Genomic DNA, 25,071 nt, shown 5'->3' with positions numbered 1-25,071 from the left:
AATATACTGACACATGGTGTTCTCTCGGATACACTGTTGATAGCAACTTTTTTTTTTTTTTTTTTTTTTTTTTTTTTGAGACGGAGTCTTGCTCTGTCTCCCGGGCTGGAGTGCAGCGGCCGGATCTCAGCTCACTGCAAGCTCCGCCTCCCGCGTTCACGCCATTCTCCTGCCTCGGCCTCCGGAGTAGCTGGGACTACAGGCGCCCGCCACCTCGCCCGGCTAGTTTTTTTTTTTTTTTTTTTTTTTGTATTTTTAGTAGAGACAGGGTTTCACCGTGTTAGCCAAGATGGTCTCGATCTCCTGACCTTGTGATCCGCCCGTCTCGGCCTCCCAAAGTGCTGGGATTACAGGCTTGAGCCACCGCTCCGGCCACAACTTTTTAAAAGTATGCATCGGGCCAGGTGAAGTGGCTCACGCCTGTAATCCAGCACTCTGGGAGATGGAGGCAGGCAGATCACTTGAGGTTGGGAGATCGAGACCATCCTGGCCAGCACGGTAAAACCTCGTCGCTACTAAAAATACAAAAAATTAGCTGGGTGTGGTGGTACATGCCTGTAATTCCAGCTACTCAGGAGGCTGAGGCAGGAGAATCACTTGAATCCAGGAGGCAGAGGTTGCAGTGAGCCAAGACTGCGCTCTAGACTGGGCAACAAGAGCGAAACTCCCTCTCAAAAATAAAGTATGCATCATAACCCATTTGTTACAGGACACTGTAAATGGATGGAAAAATATCTAGAAGAATATACCTAAACCATATCATTGCTACATGAGAATACAAAAAATAAAAATGAGGTACAAGAAATATAAACAGGTCCTGAAAGTTTTTCTGAGGCAATTAGTTCAATAGATATAAAAATATACATAAGGAAAAACTGAAAAAAAAGAAGGTTCAATTCAGAAAAATATAGGTGGGAAAAGAGAAGAGAAATTAGAATTATATGCTGGCAGGAATTTCTCCACACATGTATCAATAATCACAATAGAAATCGGTTCAATTCTGCTATTAATGATGAGGACTGAGGTTTTTTAAAAGAAATCAACTGTATGTTTCCCATAGGAACCACTTATAAAACACAGGAAGGTTAAAAATAAATGAGTGGTAAATCTACAGGGATTATGCTAACAAAAAAAAAGCCAATTGAAAGCTCTTTCACTACATGATTCCACTGATAATACCATTTTTGAAATGGAGGACAAATTAGTGGTTTCCAGGGGCTGGGGTTGGAAGACAGTAGGGAGATGATGGGTCCAGTTATAATTTGGAAGTACTCTCTGTCTCAGCTGTAGTAAGGTCATCACAAACCTCCAGACAGGATAAGACTGTGTAGAGCTTCACACACAAAACTAAGTACAAGTAAAACTGGGGAAAATCTAAGATCTGTGGGTTCTAGCAATGTCAATATCCTGGTTGTGATATAATCGTATCATTGTGAAAAATGTTACCAGTGGGGAAAGCTGGGCAAATTATACAAGGTATGTGTCTCTATTGTTTCTTATAACAGCATTGATTAAATTTAAAAATACATGTGTGGTACCAGAAAGGTTAAAATGAAAGACACGGACAATAGGAAAAAGTAAGGCTGTGAAGCAGTTAGAATTCCCATACACTGCTGGTGGGCGTAGAAAGTGGTTTAACCACTCTGGAATGCTGTTTATATATACCTACTCTTAGGAATATAGCCAACAGAAATGCATACATATGTTAACCAAAAACATGTACAGAAAGGTTCATGGCAGCACTATTTGTAACAGCCAACAATGCCCATCAACAGAATGAATTATATGCACACAATGGACTTCTATACAGAAATGAAAATTAAACTACGTTGTGCAACAATATAGATGAATCTCACAAACATGTTTAAGAAGTCAGACCCAAGAGAGTGACACGTTATGATCCAATAGTAAACTAATAAAGCAATCTATCCTACTACAGTCTAAAGGAGAAAAAAAATGTCAATAGACTAAAAATTCTCAACAAACTGGAGATAGAAGGGAACTAACTTGATAAGGGCAGCTAACATCATAATGGTGAAAGCTGAATACTTTCCCTCTAAGTGCAGGTGAAGGTAAGAATGTCTGCACACCACTTCTTCTCAACATCGTACTGGAAATTCTGACCAAAAATAACAGGAAAAGAAAAAAAGAATTCATACAGATTGGAAAGAAAGACATTACTTACAGATGACACACTCATGTATGAAGAAAGTCTATTAAGCTCCTGTTAAAAGGCTACTAACAGCCCTCCGTATCTAAGGGGTCTGCATCCACTGATTCAACTAACTGCTGATGAGAGAAAAAAAAAAGCCAATACAGCATAACAGCTATTTACAAAGCATTTACATTGTATTGGGCATAAGTAAGCTAGAGAGGATTTGGAGGGACAGGATGTGTGTCGGTCATATGCAAATATTATGCCATTTTATATATGGGACTTGAGCATCCACAGACTTTTGTGTTGAGGGAGATGGTTACTGAAGGATGACTTTACTACTCAATGTAGCAAGATCACAAAGTCAATATATAAAATTGTATTTCTATTTGAGCAGATTGTACAGTGTTATAAAAATATGAGCTACTGGCCAGGCTCAGTGGCTCCCAATTCTTAGCACTTTGGGAGCACAAGGCAGGAGGACGGCTTGAAGCCAGAAGTTCAGGACCAGCCTGGGCAACAAAGAGACTCCATGTCTACAAAAATAAAAACTTTTTTAAAGTTAGCCAGACTGGTAATAGGTGCTTGTGGTCCCAGCTACTTGGGAGGCTGAGGCAGAAGGATCACTTGGGCCCAGGAGATCGAAACTGCAGTGAGTTAAGATTGTGCCACTACTTGGGAAGGGGAACATCACACACCGGGGTCTATTATGGGGAGAGGGGAGGGGGGAGGGATTGCACTGGGAGTTATACCTGATGTAAATGACTTGATGGCTGTAGCACACCAACATGGCACAAGTATACATATGTAACAAACCTGCATGTTGTGCACATGTACCCTAGAACTTTAATAATAATAAAAAAGATTGTGCCACTGCATGCCAACCTGGGCACAGAATGAGACTTCATCTCTAAAAGGTAAACATTTAAACATTTTTTTAAAATGAGCTACCTAAAGATAATTTTGACAAAATGTGCAAAACCTATAAAAGAAAAGAAGACCTAAGCAAATGCTAATGCAGAGTGATACCGTGTTCATGGAGTAGAGCAGTTCAACTCCAAACTGATCTATAGATTAAACAACATCCCAGTGAAAATCTGGGCCAGGAAACTGAGAAAGTGTTTCTAAGATCTATGTGGAAATGCAAAAGGAGCAAGAATAATCAAAACAGTAGAAGAACTAGGTCATGTGATTTTCACTACCTGACTTTAAGACTTACTATAAAAGCAGCCAGGCACAGTAGCTCATGCTTGTAATCCCAGCACTTTGGAAAGCCAAGGCGGGCAGACCACTTGAGGCCAGCAGTTCAAGACCAGCCTGACCAATGCAGTGAAACCCCATCTCTACTAAAAATCCAAAAATAATTTAGCCAGGCATGGTGTTGCACGCCTGTAATCCCAGCTACTTGGGAGGCTGAGGCATGACAATCACTTGAACCCAGGAGGCAGCAGTTGCAGTAAGCCGAGATGGAGCCACTGCACTCCAGTGTGGGCAACACAGCAAGACTGTCTCAAAAAAAAAAAAGACTATAAAGCTACAGTAATCAAAGCACTGTGGTAACTGACCCCTAGAGAGACATAAAACTCAATCACACATCATACAAAATCTAGAAATAGACCTGTGATGTAAGTTGGATGATTTCAACGAACATGCCAAGTAATTCATTAATAAAATGATTTCTCAACAAGTGATGCTGGAACAACTGGATATTCACTTAGGAGAGCCATATACAAAAATGTGAAATAAGTCCTAGACCTAAACCTTAAATTTTCTAGAAGAAAACAGGATGAAGATCTCTGAAACCTTGGGATAGGCAGATTTCTTAGAACTCAAAAAGTATGAAAGTGAAAAATAAGATTTCATTAAAATTAAAAACTTTGTCTCTATAAGAGACATAAAAGAGAAAATATGTGCAATACATTACCTTACAAAAGACTTGCATCTAAAGAACTCTCACAATACAGGTAAGATAATCCAACACAAAATGGGAAAAAGATTTGAAGATATACATTACAAAAAAGATACATGAATGGATAAATAAGCTCACAAAAAGATGCTCAACATCATTAGTCAAGAGGGAAATGCAAATTAAAAGCACAATGAGAGGCCGGGCATGGTGGCTCACGCCTGTAATCCCAGCACTTTGGGAGGCAGGCCAATCACAAGGTCAGGAGATCAAGACCATCCTGGCTAACACGGTGAAACCCCGTCTCTACTAAAAATACAAAAAATTAGCCGGACATGGTGGCGGGTGCCTATAGTCCCAGCTACCCAGGAGGCTGAGGCAGGAGAATGGTATGAACCCAGAAGGCAGAGCTTTCAGTGAGCCGAGATCCCACCACTGCACTCCAGTCAGGGCAACAGAGCGAGACTCTGTCTCAAAAAAAAAAAAAAAGCACAAAATTTAAAAGACTAGCAATACCAAGTGCTGAAGAGGATGTGGAGAAACGAAGTCTCAGCTATGAAATTTCAATGGTACAACCACTTTGAGAAACATTTTGGTAGTCCCTTTAAACATTTGCTTATGATACAACCCAGTAATTTCACTCCTATGTATTTAACCAAGAGAAATGAGAAATGTCCAGACAAAGATCTGTACGTAAATGTTACAGCAGCTTCAGTCATAATAGCCACAAAGTAGAAAAGACCTGAAAGTCCACTGACAGGTTAATGAATAAACTTATTATGGCATATCTATGCAATGAAACATTACTCAGCAATAAATATAAATTACTGATACTACAAGCTACATCAATCTGGAAAGCTGAGAAAAAGCAGCCAGAAGAAAATGTCAGATTGGTGTCTTCCCTCAAGGATGAAACTAAAATTTGAGACCTGTCTATGGTCATGTGTGTTTTTTTTTGTTTGTTTTGTAGAAAAAAGCACACTGAAAATCAGAGTGAATATTAAGAAGCCTCTCAATAAATTAGAGACAGAACCCTATTACACTCTTTGCTGCCAGGTTTTCCTGAGATTCACTTTTAATACATCAATTGCCATTCCTGCTTAAACTAACTCGAGTTGAACTGCTTTCAACTGCAAACAAGAGTCCTGATAAACCAAAGTCAAAAAATGTGCAGCCACTGCGATACTCACAGCAAATTTCATAGCCTGAAATAAAAATAGCTAATTGACTTTTATTGTTTATTATATGCAGGTACAGCTTTAAGTACCTAATATAGATGAACTCATAACGATAAGACACTACATAATTAGTTCCACTAATAATGTGGACGGTGGACAGCGTATACAAAGTAAGTCCATCAGCTGAGTTAATTATCAGAGAAGATGAATAGATGTTTTCTACTTAAATATATGTAAATAGTAAGCTACCATGTAAAAAAATTCATTGCCTCCCTAGCAAAGTAAGGAATAAACTATTAAGCTGGCAAAAGTAAATGGAGTTATAAAATAATATACAATGATCACAAAACTGGAAAACCTGGTACAATTAGATACATCACTGGCAGCACTCTAAACTGTTTTTTCCCTGGAAAATAACACATCTAACAAAATGTATCAAACTATTTTCACATTCATAAAACATCCTCAAATTGACTAATTCTGCTTTGTAACATATGACCCATGTAAATAACCCTAAGTAATGGTAAAAACAGAAAGAAATGTGCCAAGATGTCAGCATGGCATTTACAGTGTAAAGATGTGCAAGCACATACACACCAACTAACAGAAAAGTCAAACACAATGTACCATACAGCCACAATGGGGTGAAGCTATTCAAAGTGAAAACTCCAGAAGTCAACACAGACGAAGCCAATACTCAGAAACATGTAAGGAAGCTGCAGGCCAAAATTAAAAAAAAAAATTATATATATACATATATATATATAATTTGGATTCATTGCATAATATAGTATGTAGGTCTGTTAATGATTAGAAATATGGAATGACACAACTTTATAATACTTTGTATAAGAGTGTTTAAATTCATGATAGACAAACATAAGAGATCTCAACAATCTTAAAAAAATAGTACTTTATCTTTACATCCTAGCAACTAAATACACATTTCACAAGTAAAACTTATTTTGTGTCGACTCCACAACTACTCTGTCCAATTTCATTATGAAATATACAATATTCATTTGTTCACCCAAGGTCTAAGTTTTTTAAGACAAAACTACTTAAGGAGAGTGGCGCCCAAGATGGCCGAATAGGAACAGCTCCAGCCTCCAGCTCCCAGCGTGAGCAACACAGACGACAGGTGATTTCTGCATTTTCAACTGAGGTACCGGGTTCATCTCACTGGGGCGTGTCTGGCAGTTGATGCTGGTCCCCGGGTACAGCCTGACCAGTGAGAGCTGAAGCAGGGTGAGGCATCGCCTCACCTGGGAAGTGTGAGGGGGAAGGGAATTCCTTTTCTTAGCCAAGGGAAATTGAGACACAACACCTGAAAAATCGGGTAACTCCTACCCTAATACTGTGCTTTACCAAGGTTCTTAGCAAACGGCACACCAGGAGACTTTATCCCACATCTGGCCCAGAGGGTCCCATGCCCACGGAGCCTCCCTCATTGCTAGCACAGCAGTCTGAGATCTAACTGCAAGGTAGCAGGACGGCTGGGGGAGGGGCGCCCACCACTGCTGAGGCTTAAGTAGGTAAACAAAGCCACCAGGAAGCTGGAATTAGGTGGAGCCCACCACAGCTCAAGGAGGCCGGCCTGCCTCTGTAGACTCCACCTCTGGGGACAGGGCATAGCTAAACAAAAAGCAGCAGAAACCTCAGCAGAGGTAAATGTCCATGTCTGACAGCTTTGAAGAGGGCAGTGGTTCTCCCAGCATGGAGGCTGAAATCTGAGAACGGATAGACTGCCTTCTTAAGTGGGTCCCTGACCCCTGAGTAGCCTAACTGGGAGACATCCCCCACTAGGTGCAGACCGACACATCACACCTCACACGGCTGGGTACACCCTGAGACGAAGCTTCCAGAGCAAGAATCACACAGCAACACTCGCTGTTCAGCAATATTCTATCTTCTGCAGCCTCTGCTGCTGATACCCAGGCAAACTCCAACAGACCAGCAGCTGAGGGTCCTGACTGTTAGAAGGAAAACTAACAAACAGAAAGGACACCCACACCAAATCCCCATCAGTACGTCACCATCATCAAAGACCAAAGGCAGATAAAACCACAAAGATGGGGAAAAAGCAGGGCAGAAAAGCTGGAAATTCAAAAAATCAGAGCGCATCTCCCCCTCCAAAGGAACGCAGCTCATCACCAGCAACGGATCAAAGCTGGTCAGAGAATGACTTTGATGAGTTGAGAGAAGAAGGCTTCAGTCGATCAAACTTCTCAGAGCTAAAGGAGGAACTACGTAACCAGTGCAAAGAAACTAAAAACCTTGAAAAAAGAATGGATGGATGGATAACTAGAATAATCAATGCAGAGAAGACCTTAAAAGAACTGATAGAGATGAAAACCGTGACACGAGAACTACGTGACAAATGCACAAGCTTCAGCAACTGACTCGATCAACTGGAAGAAAGAGTATCAGTGATTGAAGATCAAATGAATGAAATGAAGTGAGAAGAGAAACGTAGAGAAAAAAGGGTAAACAGAAATGAACAAAGCCTCCAAGAAGTATGGGATTATGTAAAAAGACCAAATCTGCATCTGATTGGTGTGCCTGAAAGTGACAGGGAAAATGGAACCAAGTTGGAAAACACTCTGCAAGATACCATCCAGGAGAACTTCCCCAACCTAGTAAGGCAGGCCAACATTCAAATTCAAGAAATACAGAGAACGCCACAAAGATACTCCTCGAGAAGAGCAACTCCAAGACACATAATTGTCAGATTCAGATACACCAAAGTTGAAGAAGGTAAAAATGTTAAGGGCAGTCAGAGAGAAAGGTCGGGTTACCCACAAAGGGAAGCCCATCAGACTAACAGCAGATCTCTCAGCAGAAACTCTACAAGCCAGAAGAGAGTGGGGACCAATATTCAACATTCTTTAAGAAAAGAATTTTCAACCCAAAATTTCACATCCAGCCAAACTAAGTTTCATAAGTGAAGGAGAAATAAAATCCTTTACAGATAAGCAAATGCTTAGAGATTTTGTCACCACCAGGCCTGCCTTACAAGAGCTCCTGAAGGAAGCACCAAACACGGAAAGGAACAACCGGTACCAGCCATTGCAAAAACATGCCAAAATGTAAAGTCCATCAATGCTAGGAAGAAACTGCATCAACTAACGAGCAAAATAACCAGCTAATATCATAATGACAGGATCAACTTCACACATAACAATATTAATCTTAAATGTAAATGGACTAAATGGTCCAATTAAAAGACACCCACTGGCAAACTGGATAAAGAGTCAAGACCCATCAGTTTGCCGTATTCAGGAGACCCATCTCACATGGAGAGACACATAGGCGCAAAATAAAGGGATGGAGGAAGATCTACCAAGCAAATGGAAAACAAAACAAAGCAGGGGTTGCAGTCCTAGTCTCTGATAAAACAGACTTTAAACCATCAAAGATCAAAAGAGACAAAGAAGGCCATTACATAATGGTAAAGGGATCAATTCATCAGGAAGAGCTAACTATCCTAAACATGTATGCACCCAATACAGGAGCACCCAGATTCATAAAGCAAGTCCTTAGAGACTTACAAAGAGACTTAGACTCCCATACAATAATAATGGGAGACTTTAACACCCCACTGTCAACATTAGACACATCGAGACAGAAAGTCAACAAGGATATCCAGGAACTGAACTCAATTCTGCATCAAGCGGACCTAATAGACATCTACAGAACTCTCCACCCCAAATCAAAAGAATATACATTCTTCTCAGCACATTGCACTTATTCCAAAATTGACCACATAGTTGGAAGTAAAGCACTCCTCAGCAAACGTAAAAGAACGGAAATCACAACAAACTGTCTCTCAGACCACAGTGCAATCAAACTAGAACTCAGGACTAAGAAACTCAATCAAAACCACTCAACTACATGGAAACTGAACAACCTGCGCCTGAATGACTACTGGGTACATAATGAAATGAAGGCAGAAATAAACATGTTCTTTGAAACCAATGAGAACAAAGATACAACATACCAGAATCTCTGGGACACATTTAAAGCAGTGTGTAGAGGGAAATTTATAGCACTAAATGCCCACAAGAGAAAGCTGGAAAGATCTAAAATTAACACCCTAACATCACAATTAAAAGAACTAGAGAAGCAAGAGCAAACACATTCAAAAGCGAGCAGAAGGCAAGAAATAACTAAGATCAGAGCAGAACTGAAGGAGATAGAGACACAAAAAACCCTCCAAAAAATCAATGAATCCAGGAGTTGGTTTTTTGAAAAGATCAACAAAATTGATAAGACCGCTAGCAAAACTAATAAAGAAGAAGAGAGAAGAATCAAATAGACGCAATAAAAAATGATAAAGGGGATATCACCACCGAGCCCACAGAAATACAAATAACCATCAGAGAATACTATAAATACCTCTACGCAAATAAATTAGAAAACCTAGAAGAAATGGATAATTTCCTGGACACTTACACTCTCCCAAGACTAAACCAGGAAGAAGCTGAATCCCTGAATAGACCAATAGCAGGCTCTGAAATTGAGGCAATAATTAATAGCCTACCCACCAAAAAAAGTCCAGGAGCAGACAGATTCACACCCGAATTCTACCAGAGGTACAAGGAGGAGTTGGTACCATTCCTTCTGAAACTATTCCAATCAACAGAAAAAGAGGGAATCCTTCCTAACTGATTTTATGAGGCCAACATCATCCTGATACCAAAGCCTGGCAGAGATACAACAAAAAAAGAGAATTTTAGACCATATCCCTGATGAACATCGATGCAAAAATCCTCAATAAAATACCAGCAAACTGCATCCAGCAGCACATCAAAAAGCTTATCCACCATGATCAAGTGGGCTTCATCCCTGGGATGCAAGGCTGGTTCAACATATGCAAATCAATAAACATAATCCATCATATAAACAGAACCAAAGACAAAAACCACATGATTATCTCAATAGATGTAGAAAAGGCCTCTGACAAAATTCAACAGCCCTTCATGCGTAAAAACGCTCAATAAATTCGGTATTGATGGAATGTATCTCAAAATAATAAGAGCTATTTATGACAAACCCACGGCCAATATCATACTGAATGGGCAAAAACTGGAAGCATTCCCTTTGAAAACTGGCACAAGACAGGGATGCCCTCTCTCACCACTCCTATTCAACATAGTGTTGGAAGTTCTGGCTAGGGCAATCAGGCAAGAGAAAGAAATCAAGGGTATTCAGTTAGAAAAAGAAGTCAACTTGTCCCTGTTTGCAGATGACATGATTGTATATTTAGAAAACCCCATCGTCTCAGCCCAAAATCTCCTTAAGCTGATAAGCAACTTCAGCAAAGTCTCAAGATACAAAATCAATGTACAAAAATCACAAGCATTCTTATACACCAGTAACAGACAAACAGAGAGCCAAATCATGAATGAACTCCCATTCACAAGAGCTTCAAAGAGAATACCAAGGAATCCAACTTACAAGGGATGGAAAGGACCTCTTCAAGGAGAACTACAAACCACTGCTCAATGAAATAAAAGACACAAGCAAATGGAAAAACATACCATGCTCATGGATAGGAAGAATCAATATTGTGAAAATGGCCATACTGCCCAAGGTAATTTATAGATTCAATGCCATCCCCATTAAGCTACCAATTGTGAAAAGCTACCAATTTCACAGAATTAGAAAAAACTGCTTTAAAGTTCATATGGAACCAAAAAAGACCCCGCATTGCCAAGACAATCCTAATCCAAAAGAACAGAGCTGGACGCATCACTCTACCTGACTTCAAACTATACTACAAGGCTACAGTAACCAAAACAGCATGGTACTGGTACCAAAATAGAGGTACAGACCAATGGAACAGAACAGAGCCCTCAGAAGTAATACCACACATCTACAGCCATCTGATCTTTGACAAACCTGACAAAAACAAGAAATAGGGAAAGGATTCCCTATTTAATAAATGGTGCTGGGAAAATTGGCTAGCCATAAGTAGAAAGCTGAAACTGGATCATTTCCTTACTCCTTATACGAAAATTAATTCAAGATGGATTAGAGACTTAAATGTTAGACCTAAAACTATAAAAACCCTAGAAGAAAACCTAATTAATACCATTCAGGACATAGGCATGGGCAAGGACTTCATGTCTAAAACACCAAAAGCAACGGCAACAAAAGCCAAAATTGACAAATGGGATCTAATTAAAGAGCTTCTGCACAGCAAAAGAAACTACCATCAGAGTGAACAGGCAACCTACTGAATGGGAGACAATTTTTGCAATCTACTCATCTGACAAAGGACTAATATCCAGAATCTACAAAGAACTCAAAACAAATTTACAAGAAAAAAGCAAACAACCCCATCAAAAAGTGGGCAAAGGATATGAACAGACACTTCTCAAAAGAAGACATTCATACAGCCAACAGACACATGAAAAAATGTTCATCATCACTCGCCATCAGATAAATGCAAATCAAAACCACAATGAGATACCATCTCACTCCATTTAGAATGGCAATCATTAAAAAGTCAGGAAACAACAGGTGCTGAAGAGGATGTGGAGAAATAGGAACACTTTTACACTGTTGGTGGGACTGTAAACTAGTTCAACCATTGTGGAAAACAGTGTGGCGATTCCTCAGGGATCTAGAACTAGAAATACCATTTGACCCAGCAATCCCATTACTGGGTATATACCCAAAGGATTATAAATCATGCTGCTATAAAGACACATGTACACGCATGTTTATTGCGGCACTATTCACAATAGCAAAGACTTGGAATCAACCCAAATGTCCATCAGTGACAGACTAGATTAAGAAAATGTAACACATATACACCATGGAATACTATGCAGCCATAAAAAAGGATGAGTTTGTGTCCTTTGTAGGGACATGGATGCAGCTGGAAACCATCATTCTCAGCAAACTATTGCAAGAACAGAAAACCAAACACCATATGTTCTCACTCATAGGTGGAAACTGAACAATGAGATCACTTGGACACAGGAAGGGGAACATCACACACCGGGGCCTACTGTGGGGAGGGAACGGGGGAGGGATAGCATTAGGAGATATACCTAATGTAAATGACGAGTTAATGGGTCCAGCACACCAACATGGCACATGTATACACATGTAACAAACCTGCACGTTGTGCACATGTACCCGAGAACTTAAAGCATAATAATAAAAAAATTAAAAAAAAAGAAAAAACTACTTAAAATTCTTCACATTTAAGCAAACTTCTGAGAACTGTCTAAACTTCTTACTCATTTAGCACAAAACATCCCCTGCAACTTAGTATAGCATCACACATACCTGAGGCGATGACCGGATCTTTCATAAGTTCTCTAGTTATTGGACATATAAATTCATCAGGAATTCCAGAAGAAAGGGATTTAACCTTGGTCCTGAGCTCTTCAATTTTCCTCAGCACTTTACTACGCAGTCCTAGAGAATCTGTAAAGAAATTACTGTTAGGGCTGGATAACTACTAGTAATCCTTATGCTAGACATTCACAAATAGTTTGTTGTTGGGGTTTTTGATTTTGAGACAGGGGCTCACTCTTTTGCCCAGGCTAGACTGCAGTGGCATAACGATCACTACTCATTCATTGCAGCCTCAACCTCCTGGGCTCAAGTGATACTCCCACCTCAGCCTCCTGAGTAGCTGGGACTACAGGCACACGCCACCATGCCCAATTAATTTATGTATTTTCTGTACAGATAAGATTTCACTATATTGCCCACGCTGGTCTCAAATTCCTAGGTTCAAGTGGTCTTCCTGCCTCATCCTCTCAAAGTGCTGGGATTACAGGTGTGAGCCACCGCAGCCAACCACAAATGGAGACTTTATCTACTACCACCAGAAATCTTGACATACTGTTTTACCACATGAACTAGTGTTTTCTTTGTACATTCCTTAACAAATCTCTGTTGTATAGAATACTGTTGGTTAAAATATATCAGCAGTTAATAGCTAATTTTAAATAAATTTAGATTCTGAAAGTTGAAGAATTTCAGGTTGCCAGACACTAATATACTCTACAAAATCAGAAAAGGCTCATTACTGGTTACTTACACAACAGAAAATTTCCTAAAAATCATTTTTAAATATGTTTGACTTCAAAACATAAAAATGCCGTGTTGTATTTTTAAACTTAATGAAATTGGATATATTTGCTGATTCTTATAAGAAACACAATCACAAATAAAGCTCATTTGTTTGTCCAAACCATATGCATGTTTCACTTGTTTTTATTCTTAACTTTAAAAAATGTTTAGTTTTAGAAAGTCTAATGTAATTAATTTTAGGAATTTTAGAATTATTGGCTGTTTATACTTTTAGAACTAGTTGACAGTTCTACTTTAGGTGGAAGTAGGTAGAAGAATTAGATTTCAGAATGCCTCACATAGTTACGAGAAAAAGCCAAACCAACTTACTTTCTATCGGGAGGTAATGCTCCATGAGGTTTATACAGGTCTTAGGACACCCTCTGTTTCAGACAGTCTTTTCGTGGATGTCTGAAAACATCCTTGGAAGCTAGAGATAGTGCGTCCCTCCCTGTGGGAGGGCAGATGTTTCCTGACCACTATAATGTCTTGCCTCCTGGGGGCTATTTTGCTGGTAACCCCCTTATAAGACTGGGAGTTTCCCAAGCTCAGGGCTCCTCAGCTGTGACACAAACATAAACCACCACCATGAAACTTAAGAGGGAAAGGGGAGGCTGGGCACAGTGGCTCATGCCTGTAATCCCAGCACTTTGGGAGTATGAGGCAGGTGGATCACTTCAGGTCAGGAGTTCAAGACCACCCTGGCCAACATGGCAAAACCCCATCTCTACTAAAAATACAAAAAAAAAAAAACAAAAACCCAAAAAAGTAGCTGGATGTGGTGGCACATGCCTGTAATCCCAGCTACTTGGGAGGCTGAGGCAGAAGAATCACTTGAAACCAGGAGGCAGAGGTTGCAGTGAGCTGAGATTGCACCACGCACTCCAGCCTGGGTGACACACTAAGACTGCCTCAAAAAAAAAAAAAAAAAAAAAAAAAAAAAAAAAAAAAAAAAGAGGGGAAGGGGAAACAATCAGAACCTGAAGTGCGAGTGTCTGCTGTGTCACGAGTAATAAACCGTTTGAGTCAGTCTGGGCTCACTGCCCACATTCATGTGAATGTGGCAAGTTATCCTAGCAGCTCGCTGGCGCCGAGGGTCTGCTTTCCTGTGACTTCCTTCCAATGGGATATGCTGAAACCGAACTGAGGATTTTTAAAACAAGTTTTTTAAAGCGCCACGAACAAATCAATGATTTCCTTACACGCTGAATATGACTGTGCAAAAATATTTATGACTCAAAAAGATTCCCTCAAATTCTTAATGAAATCACCATACAGATTCAAGAGAAAGCTATTTCAACACACAAGTATTAAAAGTGCTTAGTTAGGGAAGTACCTCTAAAATGCAGCACACTGTTATCTGATCACCACAGCCAGCCTTTAATGTAACAAATCAGAGATATCGAGTCCACCGCTTCCCAGAATGTCCCGTTTCACAATGCTGTGTTTTCCAAGGGTTAACTGGCTGTGTGTTTGTATTTTGCCAGGCAAATACAATGGAAGGCTTAAGAGGAGTTATAATGATGGATCATGTATTCAAAGCTAAGTAAGGTGGAAAATAAGAGCAGAGATAGATAACAGGTACACAAGATTAACAGAATAAAGGTTTGGATAAGATCAAGATTTGCTGAAGTGGGGTATTGGATGAGATGGTAGAAAATCTATCATGACTGGGATATGCTTCCTGAAAATCTTCCACCTGGGTAGAGACATGGCTTCAAAAACTGTCATAAATGTTTCTAGAACATATTTGCAATAAGATAATAGACATCTTGTTTAAAGAGATAATTATATAACTTATAATAAGAAAAGGAGGCTGGTGTAGTGGCTCATGCCTATAATCTCAGCACTTGAGGCACCAAGGTGGGAGCACTGCTTAAGACCAGGAGTTTGAGACCAGTATGGGCAACACAGCAAGACTCTTTCTCTACAAAAAATTTTTAAAAGTTAGCTGGGCATGGTGGTGCATACCTGTAGTCCCAGCTCTTCAGGAGGCTGAGGCAGGAGGATCTACAGAGCCCAGGAGGTAGAGGCTACAGTGAGCCATGTTCATGCCACTGCACTCCAGCCTGGGCAAGACAGTGAGACTCTTGTCTCTAAAAAAAGTAAGAAAAATAAAAAAATATAGGAGCAACTAATGTTCTTTAAAAAGTTTATTTTCGGCCAGGCGCGGTGGCTCAAGCCTGTAATCCCAGCACTTTGGGAGGCCGAGACGGGCGGATCACAAGGTCAGGAGATCGAGACCATCCTGGCTAACACGGTGAAACCCCGTCTCTACTAAAAAATACAAAAAACTAGCCTGGCGAGGTGGCGGGCGCCTGTAGTCCCAGCTACTCGGGAGGCTGAGGCAGGAGAATGGCGGGAACCCGGGAGGCGGAGCTTGCAGTGAGCTGAGATCCGGCCACTGCACTCCAGCCTGGGTGATAGAGCGAGACTCCGTCTCAAAAAAACAAAAAAAAAAAAGTTTATTTTCCTGTCAAAAATATTCTACGTGTGCTAATATTTAGAATGCTTATAATATTTATAACAGAGAACACAGAAGGCCTAATTCAAAATTCCCCAGGTAAGGTTAAACTGGGCGTTATCCTTGTCCAATCCTAATGTCGTTTAGAAATGAAGTCAGATCACCTTGCCCTCAGGGATGCCTTTATTTAAACCACATCCCCAGAGCTCTACCAGAAACGAACATCTCCTTTTGTGATTGGGGGTTGAGAATAAGTCTTACACACTTATACAACTGCTGAGAAAGAAAGGACCCTTACCAGCTAAGGTAGTAAACCCCTGGTACCAGTATTGGGCAATATCCGGCTATTACTGACTATAATCCTGAAAAGACATCTTCATGACAAGTTAAAACCACCCAACTCTGGAAATGCTACATCACTGAGAGTTTGATGGAATCTAGAAACTAATAACCATCAAATATACAAGACTAAACTAACGGACATAAAACTCAACCCTGAAAACCTCTGACGAAACAGAAGGTAACTGGGTTCCGGAGTGAGCGCTGGGAAGGGACAGTGTAGAGCAGAGATGTAGGTACATGAATGAGACAGGGACTTTCCTACACGTGCCCTTTTCTCTCCCAACTTTGTCCTGTAAGTACCAATGCCACAGCAGCCCCAGCTGGAGGCCAGTTACCCGGACAGCACGAGCGCCTGGAATTGAACAAGCACAGACCACCAAGCCGGTTACTGACTCACCTCTCTCTCGCCCTGACAGAGAACAACAGAACCAAACGCTGGTTTCTTACAAAGAAAACTAAAAATCTGCTTTTAAAAAATATATTTTTTAATTTAAAAATCAAATTTCTACATAGAATGATCAAGAGAAGACACGAAACCTATATTAAGAATGGAAAACACAGCTATAGGTACAGGAGGAATTTTAAAGAGGATATTAAGAACAGGATAGAAGCAGTATAGTTTTTCAATTTCTCTGAAAAAACAGAGCAACTAGATAAACTCAAATTGCATGGACATTTCCAACAAAACAAGGTAGCAAGACATCTTCATGAACCCTACACAACATGCATGAGTTGTATCCCATACACCAATAAAGCCATCAACACCCATAAAGACCTGTGGTTGGCATCTGTGTAGAAGAAAGCAACGGGACATCTGACGGGCCTGAGCAAATGAGACCCCAGTGTGTCCAACAAGTAAGCACCGGAAAGGAGAGTGAGCCAACTTCAGACAGCAGCTGACCAGGGAGGGTTATGCCCTTCCAACAGGGGGTCAGTGCACAGTAACTAGATTTGAACAGCCTATTTCACTTTAATCACATATAAGCAAACAAAAAAAAAACTGTAAATGTTCAATTACTTACATTAAATGCAGTTACCCAGGCAACAAGTGAAATCTACATAACGAATTAATAAGAACTGAAACATGAAACTTTCAAAATCCGAGGATATAAAGACAGGTGATGTATTTAAATTTCTAAATTTTAAATTAGAAAATGATAAAAATGTCTTATGTGCTTTTATGATTTCTTGGAAAGAAGAGTAAATGGAAGAGTGAACCCTTTGAAAAAAATCTCGTTCCCAACTAGGCACCTATGGTTGATGATTATCTGAATATAATCATAAATACCAACATGATACACAATAGTTCCTTGGCATTTGTCATTTTAAGTTTCTATCATTTTATCTTCTATATAGCAATTCCAAACTCCAAGATACGTAGCAATCTGCCATGTTCCCAAAGCCTAGATATAAACTGAGGCCAATTGAGTAGCTACATGGAAGCTGTGTGGCCAGTAGTAGACTCACTCGTTGTGTAATATCACATCTAAAAGTGACTTTCCTACTCTTAACCTTTCACACTTTATGCCTTTTGAATGAGATATTAAATGTTATAGTAGTCACAAATTCACAGCACATGTCTTAAGATATATCCCTCTCAACATCAAGGATCTCTTGAACCTGTACTCTGTCTGGACATTCCTTATACAAACAGCTCTAGATATAAGGAATTATTTCCTAACTAAAGCTGTATGTCTGTTGTACCCTAGGCTTCCATTAACACAATCCTAGAAAATGACTATTATCCTTGGGTAAAGCTCCAAAGTCAAACATATTCAAGTCTGCAGAAATTTCATTTATTGTGTATTTACAAGAGACCCACTGAAAAAAGATTTGATAAACTGCTCGATTCCTTAAAAATAATTTAAATGTCACACATAATAGATATACGATGTTGATCTCAAACCCTCCAATGTACTTTACTGCAAAATTAATCAACTTCCTCCATTTGCTGAATGTTAAACTCAGATTTATTCACATTGACATAGCAGCTGTTTTAAACAGTTCAAGGCAAACGCAGGTAAAATAGATATGCATTTAAAAAGCAAAATTCAGGCCGGGCGCGGTGGCTCAAGCCTGTAATCCCAGCACTTTGGGAGGCCGAGACGGGCAGATCACGAGGTCAGGAGATCGAGACCCTCCTGGCTAACACGGTGAAACCCCGTCTCTACTAAAAAAAAAAAATACAAAAAATTAGCCAGGCGAGGTGGCGGGCGCCTGTAGTCCCAGCTACTCGGGAGGCTGAGGCGAGAGAATGGCGTAAACCCAGGAGGCGGAGCTTGCAGTGAGCTGAGATCCGGCCACTGCACTCCAGCCTGGGCGACAGAGCGAGACTCCGTCTCAAAAAAAAAAAAAAAAAAAAAAAAAAAGCAAAATTCAGTAGCATATATACTTGTTGGTTCACCTCAATACATTTGTTTCTAGACCAAATTTAATTCTCTATTCGTGCAATTTACTATTTTGAGGGTCTATTTTTCTTAAAATTCAGGACTAAAAGAAATTCATTGTAGCTTACAATACCATTTATAGATTACAGTTAGCTGCTTGACTCTTTATAATGAAGGTTGCAAAAACCTTAAAATACATTAGAATGATATAAAAAATAAATGTTATAGTCTATTTTTACTACTTTAATCTATGTCTAATTTGTTGAGCTTGCTAGATCTCCAAATCTTAAACACAAGCTTAAGAGTCCTTATTTACTAGAGAATGTGCAACATTTTTGTCTCCATTCTTAATAGTTTTTCAAATTCACCTATTAGACCATCACAGAACTTGTTTAAATTGTATTTTAATTTTGGCTTGGGCCTGACACTTCCAAAACCCATTTCACTGAACTTTGAAGTAAAATGATTACTACTGTTAAACCTGAGACTCATCCTTCAAAAACTAATTGAATCATTAATTGATCATTAATTGAATCCTAGAAGAATGTCTTATTCTTGGCCAGGCACAGCGGCTCATGCCTGTAATCCTAGCACATTGGGAGGCTGAGCCAAGAGGGTCACTTGAGGTCAGGAGTTTGTGACCAGCCTGGGCAAAGTAGTGAGACCTCATCTCTACAAATAATTTTAAAAATTAGCCGGGCACGGTAGCACATGCCTGTGGTTCCGGTTACTCACGAGGCCGAGGCAGGAGGATCACTTGAGCCCAGGAGGTTGAAACTGCAGTAAGGCATGATCATGCCAGAGGACTCCAGCCTGGGCAACAGAGGGAGACCCTGCCTCAAACAAACACAAAACTAGAATGCCTTATTCTTTATTTAGCTACTTATAAAAATAGAATTGTATTTCTATTGTTTTTATATGCTTTTCTTATGTTTTCAAACATCCTTTGTTGAATCTGAAATTATTTCATATTGTCAAGTACTTCTACTTGATAAGGCACCCTTAAGATTCATTGTGAGAGATTAACAAGAAATTAAGATGCTAAATTCACGAGATGTTTTTAAAAAAATAAAGCTCCTACTCTATTACCTACTCTCAGAAAAAAAGAGGAAGTTAGAAAGGAAATATTTTATTAGAGAGAGATGCTGGGTGCAGTGGCTCATGCCCATAATCCCAACACTTTGGGAGGCCACCGCTGGAGGACTGCTTGAACCCAGGAGTTTAAGATCAGTCTGGGCAACAGGGAGACCTCATCTCTACAAAAAATTTTAAAAATTAGCTGGGCGTGGTAGCATGTGCCTGTGGTCCATTACTTGGGAGGCTGAGACGGGAAGACCACTTGAGCCTGGGAGGTCGAGGCTGTAGTGAGCTGTGATGCACCACTGCACTCCAGCCTGGGCAGCAGAGTGACACCTTCCTATCCCTTCCCCCACCCCCCCTCCCCCAACACACAAAAAGAGATAGAAACACAAAAAGAGATAGAAAAGTGACTGTAACTCGGCCAGGCACGGTGACTGTACTCAGCCAGGTGCGGTGGCTCACACCTGTAATTCCAGCACTTCGGGAGGCCGAGGCAGGTGGATCACGAGGTCAGGAGATCAAGACTATCTTCACTAATATGGTGAAACACCGTCTCTACTAAAAATACAAAAAATTAGCTGGGCATGGTGGCGGGCGCCTGTAGTCCCAGCTACTCAGGAGGCTGAAGCAGGAGAATGGCGGGAAACCGGGAGGCAGAGCTTGCAGTTAGCCGAGATGGCGCCACCGCGCTCCAGCCCGGGTGACAGAGCAAGACTCCATCTCAAAAATAAATAAAATAAAATAAAGAAATAAAAGAAATAAAAGTGACTGTACTCAACTATAGCCTGAGTATATAGTACAAAACCACTTAACCTATGTGTTTTCAAAAAACCATTCTGTTAACTCCTTAAAAGGCCATAGGCTTCCAAGAGATTTAAGTAGGCTCACATACTATGTTTACTATGTAAGGAAAGTATAACACTTGTAATACTATACTTTAAAATGGTTTTCTATAACAAACATTTTTAGTTATTTCACTCTTCATTAGTAATAAATCTCAACACGAATATCTTATTTCCTGAACTTTCTGGTTAACTAAAATTTTACTGCAGCATACTGGTAATAGTGGCTGGCAATTATGTTTATTAGAGCATGATATCAAAACTTGTTTTCGGGACTGGGCACGGTGGCTCACGCCTATAATACTAGAACTTTGGGAGGCCAAGGCGGGCGGATCACAAGGTCAGAAGATCGAGACCATCCTAGCTAACACGGTGAAACCCCGTGTCTACTAAAAAATACAAAAAAATTAGCCAGGCGTGGTGGCAGGCGCCTGTAGTCCCAGCTACTCGGGAGGCTGAGGCAGGAGAATGGCATGAACCCAGGAGGTTGAGCTTGCAGTGAGCCAAGATCGCGCCACTGCGCTCCAGCCTGGGCGACAGAGCTAGACTCCGTCTCAAAAAAATAAATAAATAAAATAAATTAAAAAAAAAAAAAAAAAAACTTGTTTTTGGTAAAGATCTAGTACCCAGAATATATAAACAATTCTTACAAAGTCAACAATAAAAAGACAACCCCGTTTAAAAATGGGCAATGGATCTGAACAGACATTTCTCCAAAGAAGATACATAAATGGCCAATAAACACTTGAAAGATGCATGTCATTAAGTAAAAGAAAATTAAAACCACAATGAAACTCCACTTCACTGCTAGGATGGCCATAATCAAGAAGATGGGTCATTAGTGTAGTGCCAGAACATTAAGAAGAAACCATTAATGCAACAAAATCCAACTGCAGAGTAATTGGGTAAAAGCTGTTTTGAAGATTGCCTATCTTTCACTAAGCTTACCAATTTTCAAATCATCAGCCAGACTTTCTTTTGTAAGATTCAACAGTTCTTTTCCATCAATGTTATTCATCTTGAAAATACCAACGAGATCTTTTAAATCTTGTGCACAAAGCCATGTTGAGACATCCTCCTCTGACCAATCTTCAGTAAATTGCTTCAGCTGATCTTCTGTGCTCCTTGCTTAAAATAAACAGGTAAGTGAGATAACAAAAAAGTATTTCCTTTATAAACAATCTCACTTTGAATTAAAAGTAAACAAAATTTCCTTAAATCTGTGTTTTATAGCTGGGTACAGTGGCTCATGCCTATAATCCTAGCTACTCGAGAGGCTGAGGTAGGAGGATCGCTTGAAGTCAGGAGTTCAAGATCGGCCTGAGTAACATAGGGAGGCCCTGTCTCCAAAAAAAAAAAAAACAAAAAAAATTGTTTTACCACTTTAACTTCCTTTTGGAACATTTTCTTTTTCGTATCAGGAAAATAATTTTTTATTACATAAAATTCATACTAGCAAAGGTATTCTATTTGCTCCATCATCTCCGTATCAGCACCACTATTTGGTTAATTCTGACAGTGATAAAAATAAAACTCCTAAATTATGTGCCAGTGTTGCTTGATGCCAAAAATAAAACCAACAAAATACAATGATAATTTCTATTTTGTCCTGAGGCTATATTTACCTGAAAAATTAGTATGGAGTATAAACAAATAACTTACAAACCATGGGAGGTGTGGGACACATGAATGTGCATTGAAAGCATTTACCAACAGCTTTCACACAGCCCAGCCACTTCAACACTGGCTTCTCTAAAATCATTATTATTTTAGAGATGGGGTCTCACTCCCTTGCCTAGGCTGAAGTACAGTGGCATGTTCTCAGCTCACTGCAGCCTTGTGACCTCCTGGGCTCAGGTGATCCTTCCCACCTCAGCATCCCAAGTAGCTGGGGCCACAGGTGCACATCCCCATGTTTGGCTAATTTTTGTCTTTTTTGTAGAGATGGTGTTTCATCATGTGGCCCAAGCTAATCTCAGACTCCTGGGCTCATGTAATCCACTCGCCTCAGCCTCCCAAAGTGCTGGGATTGTAAGTGTGAGCCACCAAGCCAGGCCAAATTATTTTTAAATGACATTAAATTTGGATGCATACTTTCTATTGAGAAAAGCAATGTGAATAACCTGTCAAATGATTTACTAACTTTCTTTTTGCTTTTTTTTTTGTTTTTTTTTTTGAGATGGAGTTTCACTCTTGTCACCCAGGCTGGAGTGCAATGGCATGATCTCAAGTCACTGTAACCTCCACCTCCCAGGTTCAAGCGATTCTCCTGCCTCAGCCTCCCGAGTAGCTGGGATTATAAGCATATGCCATCATGCTGAGCTACGTTTCTGTATTTTTAGTAGAGACAGGGTTTCATCATGTTGGCCAGGCTGGTCTCAAATTTCTGATCTCAAGTGATATGCCCACCTTGGCTTCCCAAAGTGCTGAGATTACAGGTGTGAGCCACTATGCTTGGCCTGATTTACTAACTTTCTGACCCTAATGGTGAGTGGGGTTGAAATGAGTGAAAAATGATGTCCTTACTAACCTTGGCAAAGTGTTTCCAGGTCAAATTGCCAGATGTTCACTGTTTTGTCCATTGAACCAGTAGCAAGTAAAAGGGTATTAGGTGCAAAAGCACAAGTTGTGACATACCTAGTTAATAAAAACAACTATTATGCATCTTCTAATTTTTAAATTATATTAATACAAAGTAAGGTTAAGTTCAGACCTGGTGTGCTGAGTCAATGTGTGAAGTATACTCTCAGTATTCTGAAAAACAACAAAAACAGCTTTAAATTTACTCAGGTAAGAGTAAAGTTACTGATGAAGACTCATTTGACATAAATGGGTTGTATACTAAGTGAATATATTAATATTTATTAGTAACTAACATAAGATGAAACTTTACTCAATGGATAGTAGAAACGGCATCTGTAACAGCATTCTCAGGTACTTCACTTTTTGTCAATTATCAGCATTATTGTCTGCTAGCCATCTCCTTAGAAATTTTTAATACAGTAGACCCTTGGCATTTGCTCATCTGTTTGAACCACCTACTAATAGTAACCTAAACATCTATTACCTGAAATAATTCATATTTTTGGCTATGGCATTTGACTTGTACACACTGCAGGACCAGTGACTAGAAATTAGTCCGTTGGCCGGGTGCGGTGGCTCATACCTATAATCCCAGCACTTTGGGAGGCCAAGGCGGGTGGGCTACTTGAGCTCAGGAGTTCGAGACCAGCCTGGCCAACACGGTGAAACCCCATCTCTATTAAAAATATAAAATATCAGCTGGCATGGTGGCACGTGCCTGTAGTCCCAGCTAATTGGGAGGCTGAGGCAATAGAATTGCTTGAACTCAGGAGGCGGAGGTTGCAGTGAGCTGAGATCGTGCCATTGCACTACAGCCTGGGCAACAGAGCAAGAGTCTGTCTCAAATAAATAAATAAATAAATAAATAAATAAATAAATAAATAAATAAATAAGTCCCTTAGATTTTGAGTACACTAAGGTGGCCATCCAACATTTTAGGTGTACTTAAGTGGGACTCATACATATTTTACAGAGACAATTTAGTGTTACAATTGTTTTTGAGAATGTAAAATCTCATGAAATGTTCATGAGAAATATTAAACATCTACCTCACCTACCTTGAGTATTCTTTTCCATTTCCTGCCAGAACACTCAGTGACTTGAACTTCTGTGTGGAACACTAGCTTCGATCACTTGCTTAACTCGCTACCCTTTGATTACTTATATCTCCATTTATTTGCTGGCATAGCTACAGCCTAAATCCAATCATTTGGAGGCTCCACTCAACATTTACTTCTCTTGGACAATATTTTTTTCAACTACTTTATTTATTTTTGAGACAGAGTCCCACTCTGTTGCCCAGGCTGGAATGCAATGGCACGATCTCGGCTCACTGCAACCTCCACCTCCGGGGTTCAAGCCATCCTCTCGCCTCTGACTCCCAAGTACTGGGACTACAGGGACGCACCACCACGGCCAGCTAAGTTTTTGTATTTTTGGTGGAGACGAGGTTTCACCATCCTGGCCAGGCTGGTCTTGAACTCCTGGACTCAAGCCATCTGCCTGCTTTGGCCTCCTGACATGCTGGGATTACAGATGTGAGCCACTGCACCCGGCCACAACTTGGTCTTTACTCACACATGGATCAGTCAAAAACTCCCATTTTCCAAGTCCATGATAACCTATTCTTTCTTACGCCACTCTCTAAATCCAGCCAGGACTCTAAAAATGGTAGGTCACTTTCAACCATATTCACAAAAAACCCTAGGGTAAACATTCATCCTTTGCTATTATGGAAGCCTGGTGTAAACGTTTAATAATTGATTATATGTGATGTTTTGAACACTGGTGCTCTTTAAATATGTATATTTTATGATCACATTTATAATCTATCCATCTTAAAATCATTACTGAAATATTTAAGGGCTTGTTGCAGAACCAATATCTTACTTGCATAACTATTTTAGCATTTGTGAAAATATATATGATCTTAGTCATACTAAACAGAAAAAATAACATACTTTTTCTACCATGCCTAACTTGAAGTTCAGTAGTCTAATAAACATAACTTTCATAGATCACAAAATTTTTAAA

At 39.9% G+C, this 25,071-nt stretch overlaps 1 protein-coding gene across 7 annotated transcripts in view; it reads right to left on the bottom strand.

Moving 5' to 3' along the window:
* The window catches only part of WDSUB1 (WD repeat, sterile alpha motif and U-box domain containing 1), a 58,864-nt gene that overhangs the window by 6,000 nt on the left and 27,793 nt on the right, over positions 1–25,071 (bottom strand). For 6 of the 7 annotated variants that reach the window (XM_030916989.1, XM_030916993.1, XM_030916994.1 and 3 more), the window contains 4 exons: positions 23,168–23,208; positions 22,985–23,091; positions 21,403–21,582; positions 12,545–12,685 (listed from right to left, as the gene is read on the bottom strand). In XM_030916989.1, the coding sequence (XP_030772849.1) occupies positions 12,545–12,685; positions 21,403–21,582; positions 22,985–23,091; positions 23,168–23,208 (469 nt within the window). The remainder of the gene's footprint in view (positions 1–12,544; positions 12,686–21,402; positions 21,583–22,984; positions 23,092–23,167; positions 23,209–25,071) is intronic. The other variant, XM_030916992.1, reaches the window with a different exon arrangement.

This window comes from Rhinopithecus roxellana, chromosome 14 (genome assembly GCF_007565055.1).
Source record: "Rhinopithecus roxellana isolate Shanxi Qingling chromosome 14, ASM756505v1, whole genome shotgun sequence".
Lineage (NCBI taxonomy): Eukaryota > Metazoa > Chordata > Mammalia > Primates > Cercopithecidae > Rhinopithecus > Rhinopithecus roxellana.
Note: the sequence above shows the minus strand (reverse complement) of the source record. Positions and strands in the feature narration are given on the sequence as shown.